Genomic DNA, 22275 nt, shown 5'->3' on the forward strand with positions numbered 1-22275 from the left:
GGACTACTGGATCTAAAATTTCAGTTGGATAAGAATTCCCTGAGGTGCTTGTTAATATGCAAATTTGCCAGTACTGCTTATTTCAGAAATTCTGAGGTGGAGTCTGGGAACCAGAAGGACTCCAGGTGTTGCTAATGCAGTTAGCATTATCAGATCTAATAATGGTCTGACCATAGACACCAATTTGCCTGGAATATGCTTTATTAATGCTGTGGTCTTATATACTTACTAGAGGCTCAGTGCACAAATTTGTGCCCGGGTGGGGTTCCTTGGCCTGGCCGGTGATTGGGGCCAATCGGGGTAGTCTCCAACAGTCCCTATCGGGGCAATCTGGGCTAGCCAGCAGTGGGGAGGAACCGCGGGAGGTTGGCTGTGGGACGGCGCTGACCACCAGCGGGCAGCTCCTGCATTGAGTGTCTGCCCCCTCGTGGTCAGTGTGCATCATAGTGACTGGTCAACTGGTCATTCAGTCCTTTGGTTGTAATGGTCACTTAGGCTTTTATATACATAGATTTATAGTATCCTGTTTACTTGAAAAACTGTCTGAGATTGGCTCATAACATAGCCCTATCTAGAAACTACAATTTAGAAACTGATATAAAGGATCTTCACTATTGGTTCCATGATTCTGGTTTGAATTGAAGAATGCTACCTACAGAAGCACAGAGGGACAGCTATTAGGCATAGTACTAAAGTGTCTTCCATGCTCTCACCTCTGTATTTTGAACTTCCCAACTGTTCTGAATCCTAACCTTGTCATTCTCACTGAGGTTGACAGATCCCAATGTACTCATACTTCCTGATGACTGAAAAGATAAATTCATTACTAAATCCTAATGTACTCATACTTCCTGATGGCTGAAAAGATAAATTCATTACTAAAATATTCACTGTCTTTGGAAAATTTACAATTGATGACAGTCCATATTCTGGGAGAGAATCAAGATTAATATAAAGGACTAAATTACCAATTATATCAATACAACCATCAATAATAAAGAATAAAATGTATAATTATAGAAGATACAGTAAGTACTTAATAATACTAGTTCTAAAAGATTAAAGGTGGGGCTCTTAAGGGGATGACATTTGTAGTGCTCCTTAATCAATATAACATATTCAAATACCTCAGCCCAAGTTCAAGTAACATATGGAACCTGAAAAAAAAAAGTGCAAGGACAGAGATATTTGAAGGTTTAAGTCTAGATTTAAGGTGAGTTGTGCTGAAAGAAACAGACATGTTTTACCATGGAAGTTCAGAGACTCTTCAAGTTTTAAAAGAAATAAAATAAAATGATAGATTGTTTTGTAGTATGTACCAAACATGTGTTCTATAAAACAAAAATTTTAAAATATATTTTGTTGATTTTTTTACAGAGAGGAAGGGAGAGGGATAGAGAGTTAGAAACATCGATGAAAGAGAAATATCGATCAGCTGCCTCCTGCACACTCCCTACTGGGGATGTGCCTGCAACCAAGGTACATGCCCTTGACTGGAATCGAACCTAGGACCATTCAGTCTGCAGGCCAATGCTACAATAAAATTTTTTAAATTATTGAAATATTTACTTATTGGGAAAAATTAGGTTACTTGCATTTTCATGGTTATACTACTGTGGCTCTATTCTCAAAGCCACTCTACTCTTTTTTTTTAAAAATATATTTTATTGCTTTTTTACAGAGAGGAAGGGAGAGGGATAGAAAGTTAGAAACATCGATGAGAGAGAAACATCCATCAGCTGCCTCCCGCACACCTCCTACTGGGGATGTGCCCGCAACAAAGGTACATGCCCTTGACCGGAATTGAACCTGGGACCTTTCAGTCTGGAAGCTGACGCTCTATCCACTGAGCCAAACCGGTTAGGGCAAAGCCACTCTAATCTTGTTCCACTGAGTTTTTAATTAATGAACATTTTCTAAAATACCTAACACAATAAAAATATAGAATAGAAATATAATCACATCACAAAAACTCCACATACGTACAATGGAAGTTTTAAAAATATGAATTAGAAAACAAATGCTTGAACTAAAAATAGTGTGAAGAACCACCAACTTGAAAGGCACAAACCACAATTCAGGAAATATAAGTTTGCCATGTAGTGACTTTACAGCTGCACCACCTAATATCCAGATTTCTGTCTTTTGGAATATTGAAGAAAAAGTAGATACATATAAACTGGTAGAGGTAATTAAGTTCCAAACTATGAATTTCAAGAGAACTGAAAGTGTAGAATATAGGTAGATCTTTAATGTCCAAACATTATATCATTACCAATTTTTTATAGATAGGAAAAATTTTTTTGAAGAAAGAAAATACCAATTGGGATGTATTTTCGCCAATATCAGATAAAATATGAATTTCAATAAATATTCTAAGTGTAGAGAAAACTCTCTATCAACATTTTCTTATGATCTACATTGTCAGACATATAGAAAAAAATTTACACAGTTTTAATAAGAATTATATTTGTAACATTTGTTGTTAGAATTTGACCCCTCAAGTTAAAGCAACTGTTTTCAAGCATACACTGGAGGTTACTCACTGACGTTATAAACACCAAGTAGTGTTGACCAACCATGTCTCTCAAAGTTCTCCACCCACAGAAAGGTAGAAAACTACGAAGTTGACTAGTAACAGTTACTACATATTTCTGCTATGAGGTTTCTTATAAACAAAGCTACTAAATGAAAATATTATCCATACCTTAGAAATGAATAAATGATAGAGTGGTGTTGAAGTTTACTTAACATCTAAAAACTAAATTGATTTTCACCAAATATTTCCAGGTACAATGACATCACAACTTTAATAATTCAATATGATGCCCATAAGGTATTAAATAGCAGTAACTCATCCCTGGCCAGTCTGGGTCAGTTGGTTGGAGCATGGTCCAGTACATGGCTGGTTCCACTGACACTGGCTGGATCCTAGGTCCAGATCCCCACAGGGTAGCAAAGGGGAGGCAACAGATCCATGTTTCTCTCACTCATGGATGTTTCTCCTATATTTCTCCTTTCCTCTCTCTAAAATCAATTTTTTTAAAAACATATCCTCGGGGGTGAGGATTTTTTTAAAAAGTAATTCAGTACGTAATGAATAATTGTTCAACATATAGTCTATAATGGTTCTCAAATGGAAGTGGAAACAAACCCAAAAATAGCTATAAATTTAAGGCATTCACTTTTGGGTAATAAATGTTTAAATTAGACCAGATACATAAAAATAAATGAATAAAAACTATTTAAATGTACTGTATAAGTAATAAGAATATTTTCTAGACTAAATTAATAAATATATTAATACATAAAATATAAGAGCAACCTACCTTCCCAGTGGAGTCAAAAGAAGCTTCTAGATCTCCCATTGCAACTACAGATCCAGGAGGACCTGGAGGAAGACTGGGGCTAAAAGCCATGAGGTCCGGCTTGGGCGGCCCCTCCCGAGAGCACACCCTCTGCCGCCTCTGCTGCGAGTACAACAAGCTCCCCACCGCGCTGGAGCACACCAGCACGGGCTTCCCCGGCCCGCACACACCCTCGCTGGGCGGCGCCAAACAACGCAGAGCCGTGTACAGCAGCAGCGTGAGCACCAACAGGCTGGACACCGCGCAGATGGCGATGATCAGGTACACGTTCACGTCCACCAGCGCTGTCTCCACGTCCGCAGCGCCAGAAGATGCCCGCAACGAGATCTTCGGCACCTGGCCGCTGTCCACCAGCGACAGCAGCACGGTGGCCGTGACCGCCAGCGCCGGCTCGCCATGGTCCTTCACCAGCACCAGGAGGCGCTGGCGCGGCGATTCCGCCTCGTCCAGGGCGCGCGTCGTGCTGATCTCGCCCGTGTACAGCCCCACGCGGAACGGGCTGCGCGCACCACCCGCCGCCGGCAGCAGCTCATAAGACAGCCACGCGTTGTAGCCCGAGTCCGCGTCCACTGCGCGCACCTTCGCCACCACGTGGCCCGCGCCCACCAACCGCGACACTAACTGGCTCACTGGGCCACCCCCGCCGCTCGGTCCAAGTGGCAGCAGCGCAGGCGCGTTGTCGTTCTGGTCCAGCACGAACACCTGCAGCGTCACGTTGCTGCCCAGAGGAGGCACGCCCGCGTCGCGCGCGCTCACCTGGAACTGCAGCAGCTCCAGCTCCTCGTGGTCCAGAGGCTGCAGCGCGTACACCTTGCCGCTCTCCGCGTGCACCGACACGTAGCTCGACAGCGCGCGCTCGCCCACCCGCCGCTCCACCAGCGAGTAGGACACCAGCGCGTTCTCCTGCGCGTCCACGTCCCGCGCGGACACCGTGAAGATGTGGCAGCCGGGCGGGTTGTTCTCCTTCACGAACACCGTGTGCTCAGGCTGCGCGAACGTTGGCGCGTTGTCGTTCACGTCGGCCACCTCCACGGACAGGCTGGCTGTGGCTGACAGGGAAGGCGAGCCCCCATCCCGCGCGGTGACTACTACAGCATAGCCCGACACGCTCTCCCGGTCCAGGGCGCTGTCCAGCACCAGCGAATAGTAATTCTTGAAGGTGGACACCAGCTTGAAGGGGACATGGGATGACAATGTGCAGGTTACATGCCCGTTGACACCGGAGTCCAAGTCGGACACACTGATTAAGGCAATCACGGTACCCAGTGGAGCATCTTCTGGGACTGGAAGGGACATTGAAGTCAAGGAAATCTGAGGGGCGTTATCATTAATATCCAAGACTTTTACCAAAACTGTACAATGACCCGCCATCGGTGGGTGGCCTCTGTCCGTGGCGTCAATGCGGATTTTATAGGAACTCGCTTTTTCAAAATCCAAATTCTTTCGAATTTTTATTTCTCCACTCTTTGAATCGATGCTAAACTGGTCAATAATCATGGGTGGAACAAGGCTATTAAAAGAGTAAGAAATCTCCCGATTGGTTCCTTCGTCAGGATCAGAAGCATTCAGTCTGATAACTATTGTTCCGTTGTCTGAGTTTTCGAATATTCTTACTTCATATTCAGACTGTTGGAAACTGGGAGCATTGTCATTCACGTCCATCACAGTGACCAGCACCTGAACGCTGCCAGTGAGCTCAGGTTTGCCTCCATCAGTGGCCGTCAGTAATAAGTTATGTTTCGGAGTTTCCTCTCGGTCCACAGATTTCCTTAACACGAGCTCAAGTTGCTTATTCTCCTCATTTTTTGAATTCACATCTAGCATGAAGTAATCACTGTCGCTAAGCCTATAGGTTAAAATGGAGTTAGCGCCAATATCTGCATCCCAAGCACCCTCTAGCGGAAACCGACAATCTGGCAATCTGGATTCTGAAACATACAGCTTTTGCTCCTTTAACAGGAACACCGGAGGGTTGTCGTTAATGTCCTTCACCTCCACCTCCACATGGAAAACCTGCAGCGGCCTCTCCACCACCACCTCCAGGTGGATGCTGCACTCCAGGCTCCGCCCGCACAGCTCCTCGCGGTCGATCCGAGAATTCACAAACAAAATGCCATTCTGCAGATTTACCTCCAGAAGGTCCCCGCGGCCTTTGGACGCCACCCGGAACAGGCGGGGCACCAGCTCCGCCAGCTCCAGCCCCAGGTCCTGCGCGATGCGGCCCACGAAGGTGCCGTGCTTGGCCTCCTCTGCCACCGAGTAGTGAACTTGGTCGCTCCCAGTCTCCCAGGCTGCCAGGAACAGAAGCGAAAGCAACAGACACCGGGCTTCCGGGCCTCCTCGCCAGGAAAACACCATGTCAAGTATTCGTTTTATTGCTGTCAAAGAGCTTGTTTGATACAAAGGCGTACTGTTGCGTTTCCTAAAGTCTTTAATACAATTCCGCTGCCTCCGCCATTGTTCAGCATTTAGAGACGGATACAGCACTGCTAGAGGAAGTCTGGATCTTGGCTAGACAGAACTTCTTTGTAGACAGCGACATCAAGCGGCTCTAAAGGTAATAATTATTAAATTCACTTACCTCCGCTAAAATGGGGTTCTTTTAATCCAATGAATATTTTCTTTTCTCTTATTCTACTTAATAGTGTATCTTCACCTTTATCAGTCCTAGAGGCATTTACACCTCCTGGCTCCTTACATTAATTTTGTTGAGCTGGTGATCTCTTTCTTCATAAATAAAGAAATTTCTTCCCAATTATTAAATATTGATATATACACCTCAAAAGTTGCACTTTACTTTTTCATCTTAAATGACTCAGTAATGGGTGATTAAGCTCTCCTTCGAATTCATATATTAGCAATTCTCAATTGTGGCTGTGATTTTAAAAAACAACTTTATTTAATGAGATCTGTCTTATTATACTTAATTGGGACATCTGTAGGAGGCGCTTATCACTGACCTTTTATTCTAGTTATTTTTGGGGCAACAAGAAAACCCTTTTCTTACTATCAGAAAAGACTTCATAAAATATGTATTAGCAAGCATTCTTTACCTTGAAGGTTTTCTTGGGAGGTAAGAATATTTTATTAATTTGGCCCTAACTGAAGATTTCTAATTTTAAAACTTAACTAAAGCATCACATATGGCTTTTACTTAGTCCCTATTAATCCAGATGTGTGAGAATGAGATTAACATGTAATTACAATGATATTTTCAGTCACAGAATAAACATATGTAAAATCCTTCTTTAAGTGCAAGTAATATGGAAAAGGGGAATAAGAGCACTTTCTGTGAAACTATTTACATTATCTTCATGTAAACTACTATACAGTATAGTTCATTCTAAATTCTAAGATTGTGTAAAGATAATTGCATTCTTCAGTATCTCTGTGAGAACTTTTTACCAACAAAAGAAAGTTTCCATAGCCTTGGTATGTCAGATTGAATTTCCAAAAACAAATTACCTTAATAAAAAAGTGATAATCGGTGGATAAAGATTGGAGCATGGAGGAGGATTTCATATCAACTTCTAGTCATCCCCCTACCCCAAAAGTAGAATTTTAAAATTTTCTTCAAATATGCTTGGGAAATGGTTTCTAAAGTATATTTATGTGAAAATAAAAATAAAGCAATAAAAAATAGGATTACAATTACCATCATCATCAAGAGTTAGAATATTTATAGGTTTTTCTACAAATTTGACTATTCTTTCAAAAGAGGAGCAAATTTGTTCTGATTGTGTGGAAGCATTTTACTGCTCAATGGTAAATAATTCCATTGAATATGGGCATCTCTATCTTTATGTAAAAGAACACTGAAAATAATAAACAGACATCCTAAAATAACTTCCTAAGGTATACTAAGATTTTACCAACTATAAAAGTTGACAATACTCGTGGTTGAGTTTGTTTAAGTAAGGTATTGTTCCAGTAATGTATAAACATAGAAATGGATGAATAAATCACTATATAGTCATACAATAAAATAAGATGCAGATATTTAAAAGAGAGAAAACAACCAAACAACCAGAAAGCTTTTTATGAAATAATATGGCATAAATACCAAGATATAGTAGAAAAACTAAGAGTAGGTTAAATGTAAGCACTTGCTTTTTTTAAAAAAAGAAAGGCAGATTGTATATATACATATAAAATCTTGGAGGAAACTAAAGAAATTTAAAATGTTTCAGAAATTCAAAGAGTTAAAGTGATTGGTTTAGGGTTGAAGGTGACAGACTTGTCATTATATACTACTTGACATTTTGAATGTGGGTATGTTTGTTATATACAAAGAAAGAACAAAATAAATATGCTACTGAAATATCATTTAAACTATATTTTTAAGTTACAATATTCATCATGGGCAAGCAGAAAAACTACTGCTGAGTAAGTTAAAAAGAAGTCAGTTACTAGAAAAAGAAGATTGAAAAGGAGAAATAAATTAGAGTAATAAGAAAAAATTAAGATAATTTAAGTTCTAGACTAAGCATAAAAAGGCAATATTGACCAGGTGATATTGAAATGTATACGTTTTTATAAATAAAAATGTATGGAATATGTCAATTTGTTTTTAAAAAGCAATTATAAAGACTTCAGAAAGTCTTGGCTTGGAGGGAAACGAAGATGGCGGCATAGGTAAGCACCTAAACTGCTGCCTCACACAACAATTTCAAAACTACAACTAAAAGACAGAACAGACACCATCCAGAACCACAGGAAAGCTGGCTGAGTGGAAATTCTACAACTAGAAGGAAAGAGGAAATCTCACGGAGAAGGAGCAGCAAAGAGCTGAGGTACTGAAACACGGGCGGGCGTGCAGGGAGGAAGGGCGGCGGAGTGCCTGGCTGGCTTTCTCTGGCAGGAGGGGGAAGGAAGCCCCCTACTGCACTGAACCTCAGTTCCGGGCGAAACCCTGTGGACCCAGGCTCATACAGGGGGAGTTTGGACTGTCAGGTAGAGAGAAAGGCACCTGAAGACTCAGAAACTCAGAGACTCAGGGGAGCCGTGGTGGCAGGAGTCTGGAGGCGTGAGTGCGCACAGGGACTGACTGCAGAGGTTACCACAGGCTGTCCCTGGCGGAAGGGAGTCAGGGGCTCCTGACTGCACTGAACCCCAGTTCTGACTGCACTGAACCGCAGTTCTGGGCGAGCCCCTGGGGACCCAGGCTCTTACCGGGGAAGTCTGGACTGTCAGGTGGAAACTCGGGAACCGCGGAGGGCGGAGGTCTGGAGACTCACGCAAGGGCAGGGCTGACAGGAAGCCAAGACTGTCTGCTCCGCCCTGAGACTCCACCCCTTCCAAGCTGAGCACAGAGGATTTTGCAATCTGGCAAGGCTAATCCTATAAGGCTGTCTCCAGCACTGAAAATCTCCCCATGTAGACACAGCTAATCCTCACAGCCAACTGGCCTGGAGGTCAATTCCTCCCAGTGATACCAACAACAATCAAGACTTAACTACAACAAGGCTGTACACACAGTCCACAAAGGGGTGCACCAAGATGTCCACCTCAGGTTAACTGGGGAGGCCGACCCACTAGGCCATATAGGAAACCTAGCACACAAAGCTACTCTACCAACTCAGCAAAGCAGTGAAAAATGGGAAGACGAAAAAACAGATCACAAATGAAAGAAATGGAGGAAAACAAATGACTGGATATAGAATTCAAAACCACGGTTATAAGGCTCTTCAAGAATATTCTAGAAAAGGCTGATAAATATAACGAGACCCTCAAAGATATGAAAAAGTACCAACTAGAAATTAAACATACACTGACTGAAATAAAAAATATTATACAGAGACCTAACAGCAGACTAGAGGAACGCAAGAATCAAGTCAAAGATTTGAAATACAAAGAAGCAAAAAACACTCAACCGGAAAAGCAAAAAAAAAGAAAAAAGAATCCAAAAAGTTGAAGATAGTGTAAGAAGCCTCTGGGACAACTTCAAGCATACCAACATCAGAATTATGGGGGTGCCAGAAGAAGAGAGAGAGCAAGATACTGAAAACCTATTGGAAGAAATAATGACAGAAAACTTCCCCCACATGGTGAAAGAAATAGACTTACAAGTCCAGGAAGCCCACAGAACCCCAAACAAAAGGAATCCAAAGAGGACCACACCAAGACACATCATAATTAAAATGCCAAGAGCAAAAGACAAAGAGAGAATATTAAAAGCAGCAAGAGAAAAACAGTTAATTACCTACAAGGGAGCACCCATACGATTGTCAGCTGATTTCTCAACAGAAACTATGCAGGCCAGACGGGAGTGGCAAGAAATATTCAAAGTGATGAACAGCAAGAACCTGCAACCAAGATTACTCTACCCAGCAAAGTTATTATTCAGAATGGAAGGTCAGATAAAGAGCTTCACAGATAAGAAAAAGCTGAAGGAGTTCATCACCACCAAACCAGTATTATATGAAATGCTGAAAGGTATTCTTAAAGAAGAGGAAGAAGAAAAAAGTAAAGAGAAAAATTATGAACAACAAATACATATCTACCAACAAGTGAACCTAAAAATCAAGTGAATTAAAAACCTGAGGAACAGAATAAACTGGTGAATATAATAGAATCAGGGGCATAGAAAGGGAGTGGACTGATAATTCTCAGAGGGAAAGGGGTATGGGGGTTGCAAGAAGAGACTGGACAGAAATGGTACACCTATGGATGAGGACAATGTGGGGGGAGGTAAGGGCAAAGGGTAGGGTGGGAACCGGGTGGAGGGGAGCTATGGGGGGGGAAAGGAGAAACAATTGTAATAATCTGAACAATAAAGATTTATTAAAAAAAATAAAGTCTTGGCTTGGAATTTGAAAAAAAAAGACTTCATAGCAAAGTGTGGGCATGTAAACATTCAGTTAGAGACATCCACTATAAAACAGAGAGTAAGCCCTAACCGGTTTGGCTCAGTGGATAGAGTGTCGGCCTGCGGACTCAAAGGTCCCAGGTTCGATTCCGGCCAAGGGCATGTACCTTGGTTGCAGGCACATACCCAGTAGGGAGTGTGCAGGAGGCAGCTGATTGATGTTTCTCATTTCTCTCTCATCGATGTTTCTAACTCTCTATCCCTCTCCCTTCCTCTCTGTTAAAAATCAATAAAATATATTTTAAAAATAAATAAAACAGAGAGTAAACTCATTCCAATTGGTAAAAATTTCACATAAAAATAAAAAATAACTAATATAAATCGCCAATTTTAATCTACAAGACTGGACACTCTGAAAACAAAACTGCATATTTAACATAAATATAATTCAACATAAAGAGTGCAAAAGTGCAATACCATTAAAAATAAAAGTACATGTAAATCTATCAACTAAATATATAATAAATTATATAAAAAATATTTGAGCAGAAAACCTAAAAGACTGCGTTTTTAAAAAGCTGAAAATAAAAATTCTTTAGACTCACGTTGTCTGCAGAGCTGAGAGCCTGAGGTAGGCTGGGGGGTAGGCTGGGGCTGAAGGCCATGAGGTCCGTCTTGGGCGGCCCCTCCCCAGAGCACACCCTCTGCCGCCTCTGTTGTGAGTAAGACCAGCTCCCCACAGCGCTGGAGCAAACCAGCACGGGCTTCCGAGGCTCGCTTGCGCCGTCAGTGGGGGGCGCCGAGCATCGCAGAGCCGTGTACAGCAGCAGCGTGAGCACCAACAGGCTGGACACCGCGCAGATGGCGATGATCAGGTACACATTCACGTCCACCAGCGCCGCCTCGGCACTCGCGGTGCCAGAAGACAATCGCGATGAGGCCTTGGGCGCCTGGCCGCTGTCCACCAGAGACAGCAGCACGGTGGCGGTGGCCACCAGCGCCGGCTCGCCATGGTCCTTCACCAGCACCAGGAGGCGCTGGCGCGGCGAGTCCGCCTCGTCCAGGGCACGCGTCGTGCTGATCTCGCCCGTGTACAGCCCCACGCGGAACGGACTACGCGCACCACCCGCCGCCGGCAGCAGCTCATAAGACAGCCACGCGTTGTAGCCAGAGTCCGCGTCCACCGCGCGAACCTTCGCCACCACGTGGCCCGCGCCCACCAACTGCGACACCGACTCGCTCACCGCGCTGCCCCCAGCGCCCGCCCCAGGCGGCAGCAGCGCAGGCGCGTTGTCGTTCTCATCCAGCACGAACACCTGCAGCGTCACGTTGCTGCCCAGAGGAGGCACGCCCGCGTCGCGCGCGTTCACCTGGAACTGCAGCAGCTCCAGCTCCTCGTGGTCCAGAGGCTGCAGCGCGTACACTTTGCCGCTCTCCGCGTGCACCGACACGTAGCTCGACAGCGCGCGCTCGCCCACCCGCCGCTCCACCAGCGAGTAGGACACCAGCGCGTTCTCCTGCGCGTCCACGTCCCGCGCGGACACCGTGAAGATGTGGCAGCCGGGCGGGTTGTTCTCCTTCACGAACACCGTGTACTCGGGCTGCGCGAACGTTGGCGCGTTGTCGTTCACGTCGGCCACCTCCACGGACACGCTGGCTGTGGACGACAGAGAAGGCGAGCCCCCATCTCGTGCCGTCACCACCAACTCGTAGTGTGACAGCTTCTCGCGGTCCAGGGCGCTGTCCAGCACCAGCGAATAGTAATTCTTGAAGGTAGACACCAGCCTGAAGGGCCCATGGGGCATCAGAAGGCAGGTCACCTGGCCATTGACGCCAGCATCTTGGTCGTATACACTGATTAGGGCAATCACACTACCGAGTGGAGCGTCTTCACTGACTGGAAAGGACATTGAAGTCAAGGAAATCTGAGGGGCGTTATCATTAATATCCAAGACTTTTACCAAAACTGTACAATGACCCGCCATCGGTGGGTGGCCTCTGTCCGTGGCGTCAATGCGGATTTTATAGGAACTCACTTTTTCAAAATCCAAATTCTTTCGAATTTTTATTTCTCCACTCTTTGAATCGATGCTAAACTGGTCAATAACCATGGGTGGAACAAAGCTATTAAAAGAGTAAGAAATCTCCCGATTGGTTCCTTCGTCAGGATCAGAAGCATTCAGTCTGATAACTATTGTTCCGTTGTCTGAGTTTTCGAATATTCTTACTTCATATTCAGACTGTTGGAAACTGGGAGCATTGTCATTCACGTCCATCACAGTGACCAGCACCTGAACGCTGCCAGTGAGCTCAGGTTTGCCTCTGTCAGTGGCCATGAGCAATAAATTATGTTCAGGAGTTTCCTCTCGGTCCAAAGATTTCCTTAACACGAGTCCAATTTGTGTATTATCATCACTGTTTGTTTTCACATCTAGCGTGAAATATTCACTGGAACTGAGTTTATAGGTTAAAATGGAATTTACACCAACATCCTCATCCGAAGCGCCCTCTAGTGGAAACAGAGATTCTGGCAGCCTAGATTCATAAATAAGCACTCTTTGTTCCTTTACCGGGAACACAGGAGGGTTGTCGTTAATGTCCTTCACCTCCACCTCCACATGGAAAACCTGCAGCGGCCTCTCCACCACCACCTCCAGGTGGATGCTGCACTCCAGGCTCCGCCCGCACAGCTCCTCGCGGTCGATCCGAGAATTCACAAACAAAATGCCATTCTGCAGATTTACCTCCAGAAGGTCCCCGCGGCCTTTGGATGCCATCCGGAACAGGCGCGGTACCAGCTCCGCCAGCTCCAGCCCCAGGTCCTGCGCGATGCGGCCCACGAAAGTGCCGTGCTTGGCCTCCTCCGGGACGGAGTAGTGGACCTGACCGCTCCCAGCCTCCCAGACTGCAAGGAACATAAGCGAGAGCAGCAGACACCGAGATCCCAGTCGGCCTTCCGGGGTAATAACCATGTCAAATACTTGTTTTATTTCCAACTGAAGATCTCTCGGCATTGAAATGAAATACTGTATGATCCAAGTCTGTTAATGCAAATCTTCTGCGCCTGCCATCATTCAGCACTGGTGGAAGGATGCAGTAATAGGAGGAATGTGTTTGAATACGAGCTAGATGTAACTTCCTGGTAGACAGCGACATCATGCGGCTCCAAGGGGTAAGTAAGAAATGAATTCTTGTAACTGCGCTACGCACTAGTTCTTTAAATTTTTTTAAAATGTCTCCTTTTGCCTTACTTTAATAGTAAATCTCCTCATGTTTGTCATTTGCCGAGTCGGTTTCATCTTGTCTGACTTCTTTTATAATTTAGAGTAGGGTAAAGGATCAACTTTTTCATAGTGAAACAACTTTCCTTCCAATAATTTATATATCAATCAATTTAGAAAATTAAGAGTGATTCGAAGGAGGTTTGGGAATTAGAAGTGCAAACTATCCTACACTTTTTATGTACAGGAAAAAAACACATTTTCATATATTTCAGTCATCAGACATGCTGTTATATTTTGCTCTGAGAAAAGAATGTAATTTTAAATGAACAAATTTTATCCAAAATTTTAAAGCCTTATAGATTATTGAAGTCCATTCTTTCTTTGTTCAATGAATATCAAATACTTCTGTGGAAGGTTCTTTTACTTAATAATGGATGATAACTATTTTAGTGTATATTTATATTCTTTACATTTATAAATTTCTCTGTAGTTTATATTAGGCCTCCCCCTTAAAACATTTTCCTTCACATACTTCTCCATCATTACTAATTCTAGTGAAATTTCTACCCATTGTTTTCTGATGCTGTGATCCTTCAGTTGCTCATAAATAGCCTCATATTTTTCTCTCAACCTCAACCTTTTATATGCTTTTCTTTAAGTGTTCCCGTCCACTTCCAATGTTTCAATTAAGAGTTTTATTGAAGATATTTCCAAACCCACATCTTCTCTCATTTCTATGGTTATAATTGTCATTTTCACCCATACATGCTGAAAATTGCTAGGAACTGCAATGAAAAGAGGTTTGGAAAATAATTTAAGTACAATTTGAGGGATATGAAGAGAAATCATTAATAACCCCCAAATTCAACCCTTGAAATTTTCATTTTATTTTAATGGCATGAACATTCTCCGTATCACCAATATGATTTATTTTATTACAACTTCTTCCTTACCTGCACTAGTCAACGTCTGCCTACAGTCCATTTTTCTTTTCACATACCATCATATTTATCTTCATGACTACAACTTATATTGAATTGCACTAAATTTAAAAATTCCAAGAAATTATAATCACTTCTACATGACCTGATATATGATCACAAGCTAACTTTTCCATTGTTATTTTCAACTACTCCCCAATGTGAATTCTATTTTATATACAATATAGATCATTTGTTTTCTTCTTCAATACAATATTTGTTCAAGCTGTTTTTATAAAATTACTTCCATCTTTACCTGTAAAAATGTTACCTTCATATCAAAGTAAAGCCCAAATTTCAATTTCACCATGAATTCATTCTTAATGTCATCAACTGGAGGTGATTAAACTCTTTCTCAAAAGGAGAAATCAGAGTCACAAAAAGAGACTTCTCAAGTGGACACATGCCAACATACACCTTCTATCAAATTTCTGATATACTTGTAAAATCATCAAGACAACTGTAATCAAAGCTCTCCCCAATAAGTTACACCTTAAAATTATAACCTAGATCTATATAATAGCTCTTATCTCTAACTTTCTATTGCTATTGCAGTTATTTTGAATAAACAAATAGCTCATTTGCTAACCAAAAATAACCCCAAAAGAAAAGGGTTCTTTGCTTGTGGGAAGATTAAGACTTGACAAAAGATATATTGACCTGCAGTCTTATTATTAAAGTGTTTCAATAGTGGTTAAGGTGTTTCATAAATTTTGCGGTAAATGAAGTCTCTTCAAATTTCAACTTTTTAATTTGTTAATTAAAATTAAGTATCAAACCTCTTCCCATTGCAGTTCCTAGCAACTTCCAGAAAGCTTATAACATAATCCTATTAAGTATAATAGTTTTAATAATTCTGTTTATTGGCTTAAATAGAAAATTATACAATGTTTCTAAACTCATTTATGTAAAATAAATTAACATGGAAAAGGAAAATGGTCCTCTCATGAGAAACAGCTTAAATATGTATTCAGTTATTTCCAAAAATACATAATTCATTCTAGCGGGGCTCGTGTGGCTCAGTGTTCAGTGTTTGAGCGTGGACCTATGAACCAGGAGGTTCATTCCAGTTGGGTCAGGGTTTCGGGCTCCATCCCCAGTAAGGGGTGTGCAGGAAGCAGGAAATCAATGATTCTCTTTCATCATTTATGTTTCTATCATTCTCTCTCTCTCTCCCTTCCTCTCTGAAATCAATAAAATCTATTTTAAAAATAATTTATTCTAGTTAAGGGAGAATATTATGTATAGAAAAAAGGCATAGTCAATCTATGAATAACTTCCTCTCCCAAAGAAAGATTTCAGTTATAACATAAATCAAAGAATTTCTATTTTACAACTAAATTAACTTGATTTTTAAAAATCTGCCAATTGCTAACAAATTGGTGAGAACTCCCTTCTCAATTTTTAGGATTTCCCCCAAAGTAATGGGATATTCAAAATATTTTAATAGTATGATACAAGTGTATTTATAAAATTAAATACATGTGAGAATGCAAGAAATAGACAAAGCAATAAAAATGGGAATTGACATTTTATCATACGAAATGTGAAATATTAACTACCTGCTAAACCCACATTGTTTTTTCAACAAGTATAGAAAAAAATTGTCTGTATTTGAGATGGAGCGTACCCTCGCCTATGGTAGATTCAAATGTACAGCTTTGTTATACATCACTGTATTGTTATACACCAACTCAAGAGGGAAGTTTGTATCATGGTACACTTACTTTTTTTAATCAGAAAACAAAAAAACAACCATAAGTACAAAATTTTTCATTGATTTTTAGAGAAAGAGGAAGGGAGAGGGAGAGAGAAAGAAACGTTGATATGAGAGAGAAACATCAATCTGCTGCCTCCTGCACACACCCTAACTGGGATCCAGCCACATACATTTTGGTGCACTTGGTGCATGAGATGATGCCCAACCAACTAAGCTACACCAGCCAGGGCAGTACCAACATTTTAATTTAGAAATGTTAAGATTGTCCTTACTATGAGATTTCACAATGACATCTCACCAACATAATTTATAAATTTTAAAAATGCAAGTTAGGCAAAAGCTAACCATTGTTCCACTAAAATGTTGGTGTTAATGGGGAAAATAATGATATATCTACAAAATGGGACACCATAGATATGGGAAGAAATATGAGATATCCACTTAAGCACCAATATGTCGTTACTTATTGATTGAAGATATATTGATTGAAGAAAACAAGAGGAAAAGCGAAATGAATACTATGGAATAAAATGGGACAGGGCAGTTTATTTGTATATAAAGAAAAATCTCCAGAAAGATAACCAAGGTAGTGGAATATTTGAAATACTCAAAAAGATACATTAAGTGGCTTGATATTGGAGATGGGAGGGAAGCATTTTAAACCATGTAAATGTATTTCCTATTAAAGAATGAATACAATGAAACAATTCAAGCTAAAAATATTAAACTATAAATTCATCATGAGCATGCAAGCCTAACTGTTTAGATAAACTTGAAAAGAATTATTGGGGGGGGGGGGGCAATGGGGAATAAGGACACATATGTAATACCTTAATCAATAAAGAAAAAAGAATTATTCAGTACTCAAATATTACTGAAAAACAAATTAAATTGGTGTAACAAAATACTGAAATAATTGCTACTCAACGGAGAACAAAAGAAAAACTAATTCAATGATGTAAAAACATTTTGAAATACCATAATATGAGGCTTTGAGAACAAATAATAACTTCAAATATATGTCTTAAAAGTATTTTCCTACATTTCCTAAGAATGAAAATTAAAATATTTATAAAAATTTAATTTCAGAAACTCTATCATGGAAAAAATTAATCCATTAACTACAACCATAAAAACCTCATAAAGAGGGGGAATATTACTGAAATAAACTCTATAATGTAAAGCAATTCTCTCCAACAAACTAAAATTAATTTTAAAAATAAGCGTATTTTTTAATATATTTTTATTGGTTTTAGAGAGGAAGGGAGAAACATCAATGATGAAAGAGAATCAGATTGGCTGCCTCCTGAACGCCCCCTACTGGGGATGTGCCCTTGACTGGAATCGAACCTGGGCCTTCAGTATACAGGCCAACGAGCACTGAGCCAAACCAGGAAGGGCAATTTTAAGTAAATATGGTAGTACCAAGAGATAACTTACACCTAAAAAAATGGTAAGTACAAAGCCATAATTTAAAATAAAAAATATTGAGAGAAATATTAAACATTAAATATGAAAGACATGACGAAAATAGCCATGAATAAAATATTTGAGACTCACATTGTCTTCAGAGCTGGGACCCTGAGGTAGGCTGGGACTGAAGGCCATGAGGTCCGTCTTGGGCGGCCCCTCCCCAGAGCACACCCTCTGCCGCCTCTGATGGGAGTAAGACCAGCTCCCCACCGCGCTGGAGCACACCAGCACGGGCTTCCCCGGCCCACACGCACCCTCCGTGGGCGACGCGGAGCACCGCAGAGCCGTGTACAACAGCAGCGAAAGCACCAACAGGCTGGACACCGCGCAGATGGCGATGATCAAGTACACGTTCACGTCCACTAGTGCCGTCTCCGCGCTCGCGGGGCCGGAAGACGCTCGCCATGAGGCCTTGGGCGCCTGGCCGCTGTCCACCAGCGACAGCAGCACGGTGGCTGTGGCCACCAGCGCCGGCTCGCCATGGTCCTTCACCAGCACCAGCAGGCGCTGGCGCGGCGAGTCCGCCTCATCCAGGGCGCGCGTCGTGCTGATCTCGCCCGTGTACAGCCCCACGCGGAACGGGCTGCGCGCACCACCCGCCGCCGGCAGCAGCTCATAAGACAGCCACGCGTTGTAGCCCGAGTCCGCGTCCACCGCGCGAACCTTCGCCACCACGTGGCCCGCGCCCACCAACCGCGACACCGACTCGCTCACTGCGCTGCCCCCAGCGCCCGCCCCAGGCGGCAGCAGCGCAGGCGCGTTGTCGTTCTCGTCCAGCACGAACACCTGCAGCGTCACGTTGCTGCCCAGAGGAGGCACGCCCGCATCCCGCGCGCTCACCTGGAACTGCAGCAGCTCCAGCTCCTCGTGGTCCAGAGGCTGCAGCGCGTACACCTTGCCGCTCTCCGCGTGCACCGACACGTAGCTCGACAGCGCGCGCTCGCCCACCCGCCGCTCCACCAGCGAGTAGGACACCAGCGCGTTCTCCTGCGCGTCCACGTCCCGCGCGGACACCGTGAAGATGTGGCAGCCGGGCGGGTTGTTCTCCTTCACGAACACCGTGTGCTCAGGCTGCGCGAACGTTGGCGCGTTGTCGTTCACGTCGGCCACCTCCACGGACAGGCTGGCTGTGGTCGACAGAGGAGGCGAGCCCCCGTCCCGTGCTGTCACCACCAACTTATAGTTCGCCACACTCTCGCGGTCTAAGGCGCTGTCCAACACCAATGAATAGTAATTCTTGAAGGTGGACATCAGCTTGAAGGGAACGTGTGGCCACAGGGTGCAGGTCACCTGTCCGTTGGCACCGGAATCTCGGTCGGACAGACTGATCAAAGCAATGACAGTGCCCAGTGGAGCATCCTCTTTGACAGGCAGAGATAGGGAGGTTACGGCCATCTCTGGAGTGTTATCATTCTCATCTAAGAGTTTCACTATTACTTTGCAGTGTCCAGTTAATGGGAATGGACTTTTATCTACAGCATCGATGCTGATTTCATATAAATTACAGTCTTCATAATCCAGTTCTCCCTTAACCGTTATTTCCCCACTATTAGAATTGATTGTAAATCTAGATTTTACATCGTCAAGAACAAGATTACTAAAGAGGTACACTATTTCCTTATTAATACCCTCATCTGCATCTGAGGCGTTCAATTTAATAACTAACGTCCCATTCGGTGTATTTTCAAGTAATCTAACGTTATAAATTGATTTATGAAATTCTGGGGCATTATCATTTGCATCCAATACATTGATCAATAACTGAACAGTACCTGTTAGTTCAGGTTTTCCTCCATCAACTGCAATCAATAATAAACGAAGTTCTTGGGTTTCTTCTCTATCTACTGGCTTCATCAATACTAGCTCTAAAGAGTTTGTTTCTTCTTCATTTGTTTTCACATCCAAATGAAAATATTCATTAGAATTTAACTTGTATCTCAATTCTGCGTTTGCTCCGATATCCATATCAAATGCGCCCTCTAGCGGAAACCTGGAATCTACTGTTCTTGATTCTAAAATAAATAATCTTTGTTCTTGTCGCAAGAACCTTGGCGGGTTGTCATTAATGTCCTTCACCTCCACCTCCACATGGAAGACCTGCAGCGGCCTCTCCACGATCACCTCCAGGTGGATGCTGCACTCCACTCTCCGCCTCCGCCAGGCTCCTCGCGGTCGATCCGAGAAAATAAAAAAAAAGAAAAAATAAAAAAAAAAAAAATTCACAAACAAAATGCCATTCTGCAGATTTACCTCCAGTAGGTCCCCATGGCCTTTGGATGCCATCCGGAACAGGCGCGGCACCAGCTCCGCCAGCTCCAGCCCCAGGTCCTGCGCGATGCGGCCCACGAAGGTGCCGTGCTTGGCCTCCTCCTGGACGGAGTAGTGGACCTGGCTGCTCCCGGCCTCCCAGGCTGCGATGAGCACAAGTGAGAACAGCAGACGCCGGGCTCCCGTACTTCTTCTCTGGGAATATACCATCGCAAATTCGGTGCAATTTTCAAATGTCTTTGCACTACCACACAATAGCTTTGGGAAACTTAATTCCCAATTTACTTTAATTTTTATTTGCTCACCTTTTCATCTTCAGCCGCTGAGGAAAAAATGGAGTGGCCTTTTTCTAAGGAATGTAAACTCACTGTATTCCTTTGTTTAAAAATAAAATAAAAAACGCGGTTTCCAGCGCCATCATGTGGATGAAAGGGTGAGTATTTTACCTTGATATGCTTTATTTTCCTTACATTTGTTAAATATTTCCTCACTTCAATGACTCGGGTAGTCTTTATTTCCCTTATCTCCAATCAAAATATATCCTTAAATTTTTAATAAAAGATAAATTTTCATTAAACATTGTAAAATCAATACTAATTAAGTAGTGCCACACCAATCTTTTCTAAAGTGATATTATTGATTTATTTTCTTTAGGGAGAGGCTTTATAAGATTCACTAGCTGACTTTATTTTTTTTTTCTTTTCAAATTTTTATTAAGGTATTATATGTGTACATATCTTACCATTGCCCCCCACCCCCTAGCTGACTTTAAATATATTTGGGATTTATGCTTTATATGTAAAAGTGTGGAGTAATAGAATTATTGATATCCTGGACCCTTTATCTTCACAGAGAAGGAAGATTTTGTAATTTAGTTTTATTTTAGTTTTTTATCTTTTCTATATTTCAATATCTTTTATTTAAAATTCTTGAGTTTTTATTATTTTGATGCTATGTTTGTATTACTACTTTTATGTTACTCATAAAACAAATTCATACTCCTATTGGCAATATTTAATATTGGATGTTATTTTCAAAGTAACTAAAACTATTTGAATAGTATTCTTGTCTGAGTTCCATTTTGGAAGTCTGATTTTCAAATTGCTGAAAATCCATTTCTTTAATTTCTCTCAATATCACCCAACTACCTTTAGTGTTCACTGAAAAATCATAACGTGGAGATTTAAATTTTCTAGAAGCTTTAATCATAGTAAATCAATTTTGGTAAACATCTTGACACAATTTTATAATTAGATTCATCTAGACAGCATTTCTTCAAGTTGCTATTATTGATAAGTCCATGTTGTTTATAAATTGTGAGCTCACATATCTTTGCCTTTATGCAACAAATAAAGATCCTAATGTCTGTAGATAAACTACTACATCAAATGTTTGGGTTCTAGTAAGAATTAAAACAGTGAAAATAAATCACATTATTAACTGGGCTAACTCTATGTTAATTTTATCCTGGATACTGGCTAATGCTATAGGAATTTTGAACCCTCCAGTTGATTTGCTGCATGATACCACTTAGACATCACTTAATAAATGTAGCCAGAAAAAAGTGTTCCCCCCCCAAAAAAAAAAGTCCCCAATCTTTCTAATGAAAATACTATATTTAACATTCTGCTGGAGTATATACTCCTTAGAATTCTTTAAATGTTACAAAATCTTCCTTCTCTGTGAAGATAAAGGGTCCAGGACATCAATAATTCTATTACTCCACACTTTTACATATAAAGCATAAATTTCAAATATATTTCCTTAGTTCTGGTATAAGTCATATGTGGGACTTGAAGTATTTTTGTGTGTGTCAATGTACAAAACAAATGTGGAAAAGTGGTAATCTGAAGAATAGCTTGAAAAGCAATGAGGAATTACTAAAAAATACAAAGTCATTTAAAGTTAATTTGTTTCCTAGTATTCAAAGTAATAATATAAAGAAATAAAATATTACCGGATTTATTTCTGATAAATTATTAAAGTACATATCATTCATTTAATTTTTGAAAAAGTCTTACTATCTCTACTGTTCTGACTTTCCCCTTAGCATCCAGATCATCCAAACACTAAAGAATTTAAACACTAATCAACTTTCAAGACTACTTACCAAACAGATAATAACTTTTAAATATTTTAATACACAATAATAAAAAGGAAAATTATAATCAATGTGTCAAAAATATAAGTTAACATTGATACACCTCCTATTACAGATCCATGATTGATATGAAACTATACTATAAATAAATTACTTTGAAAAAAGCAAATATTAAATATTTAACAGCCAAACTGTGGTATTTACAATGTATGCATAGTAATTATATGCACAGAATATTTTTAGTATATATTTAAATATTTTTTAAAAGTTACTAAATGGAGAAAATGTCATCAACACTATCACATGCTTCTCTTAGTTTATAATATTTTCATG

The 22275-nt window shown here is 41.5% G+C and overlaps 1 protein-coding gene across 8 annotated transcripts in view; it reads right to left on the reverse strand.

Annotated features, from left to right (window-relative positions):
• Positions 1–22275, reverse strand: part of LOC308250372 (protocadherin gamma-C4) — a gene marked incomplete at its 5' end in the record, with an annotated part of 563663 nt that overhangs the window by 510799 nt on the left and 30589 nt on the right. For 2 of the 8 annotated variants that reach the window (XM_080672933.1, XM_080672938.1), the window contains one exon: positions 10782–13225. The exons of 4 other annotated variants lie outside the window; for them this stretch is intronic. In XM_080672933.1, coding sequence (XP_080529059.1) covers positions 10782–13190 — 2409 coding nt within the window. Of the gene's footprint in view, positions 1–3329; positions 5841–10781; positions 13226–17660; positions 20052–22275 lie in introns of those variants that run through there. 2 more of the 8 variants (XM_080672908.1, XM_080672943.1) reach the window with 2 other exon arrangements.

This window comes from Plecotus auritus (assembly GCF_963455305.1).
Source record: "Plecotus auritus genome assembly, chromosome: 6".
In the NCBI taxonomy this organism is placed as follows: Eukaryota; Metazoa; Chordata; class Mammalia; order Chiroptera; family Vespertilionidae; genus Plecotus; species Plecotus auritus.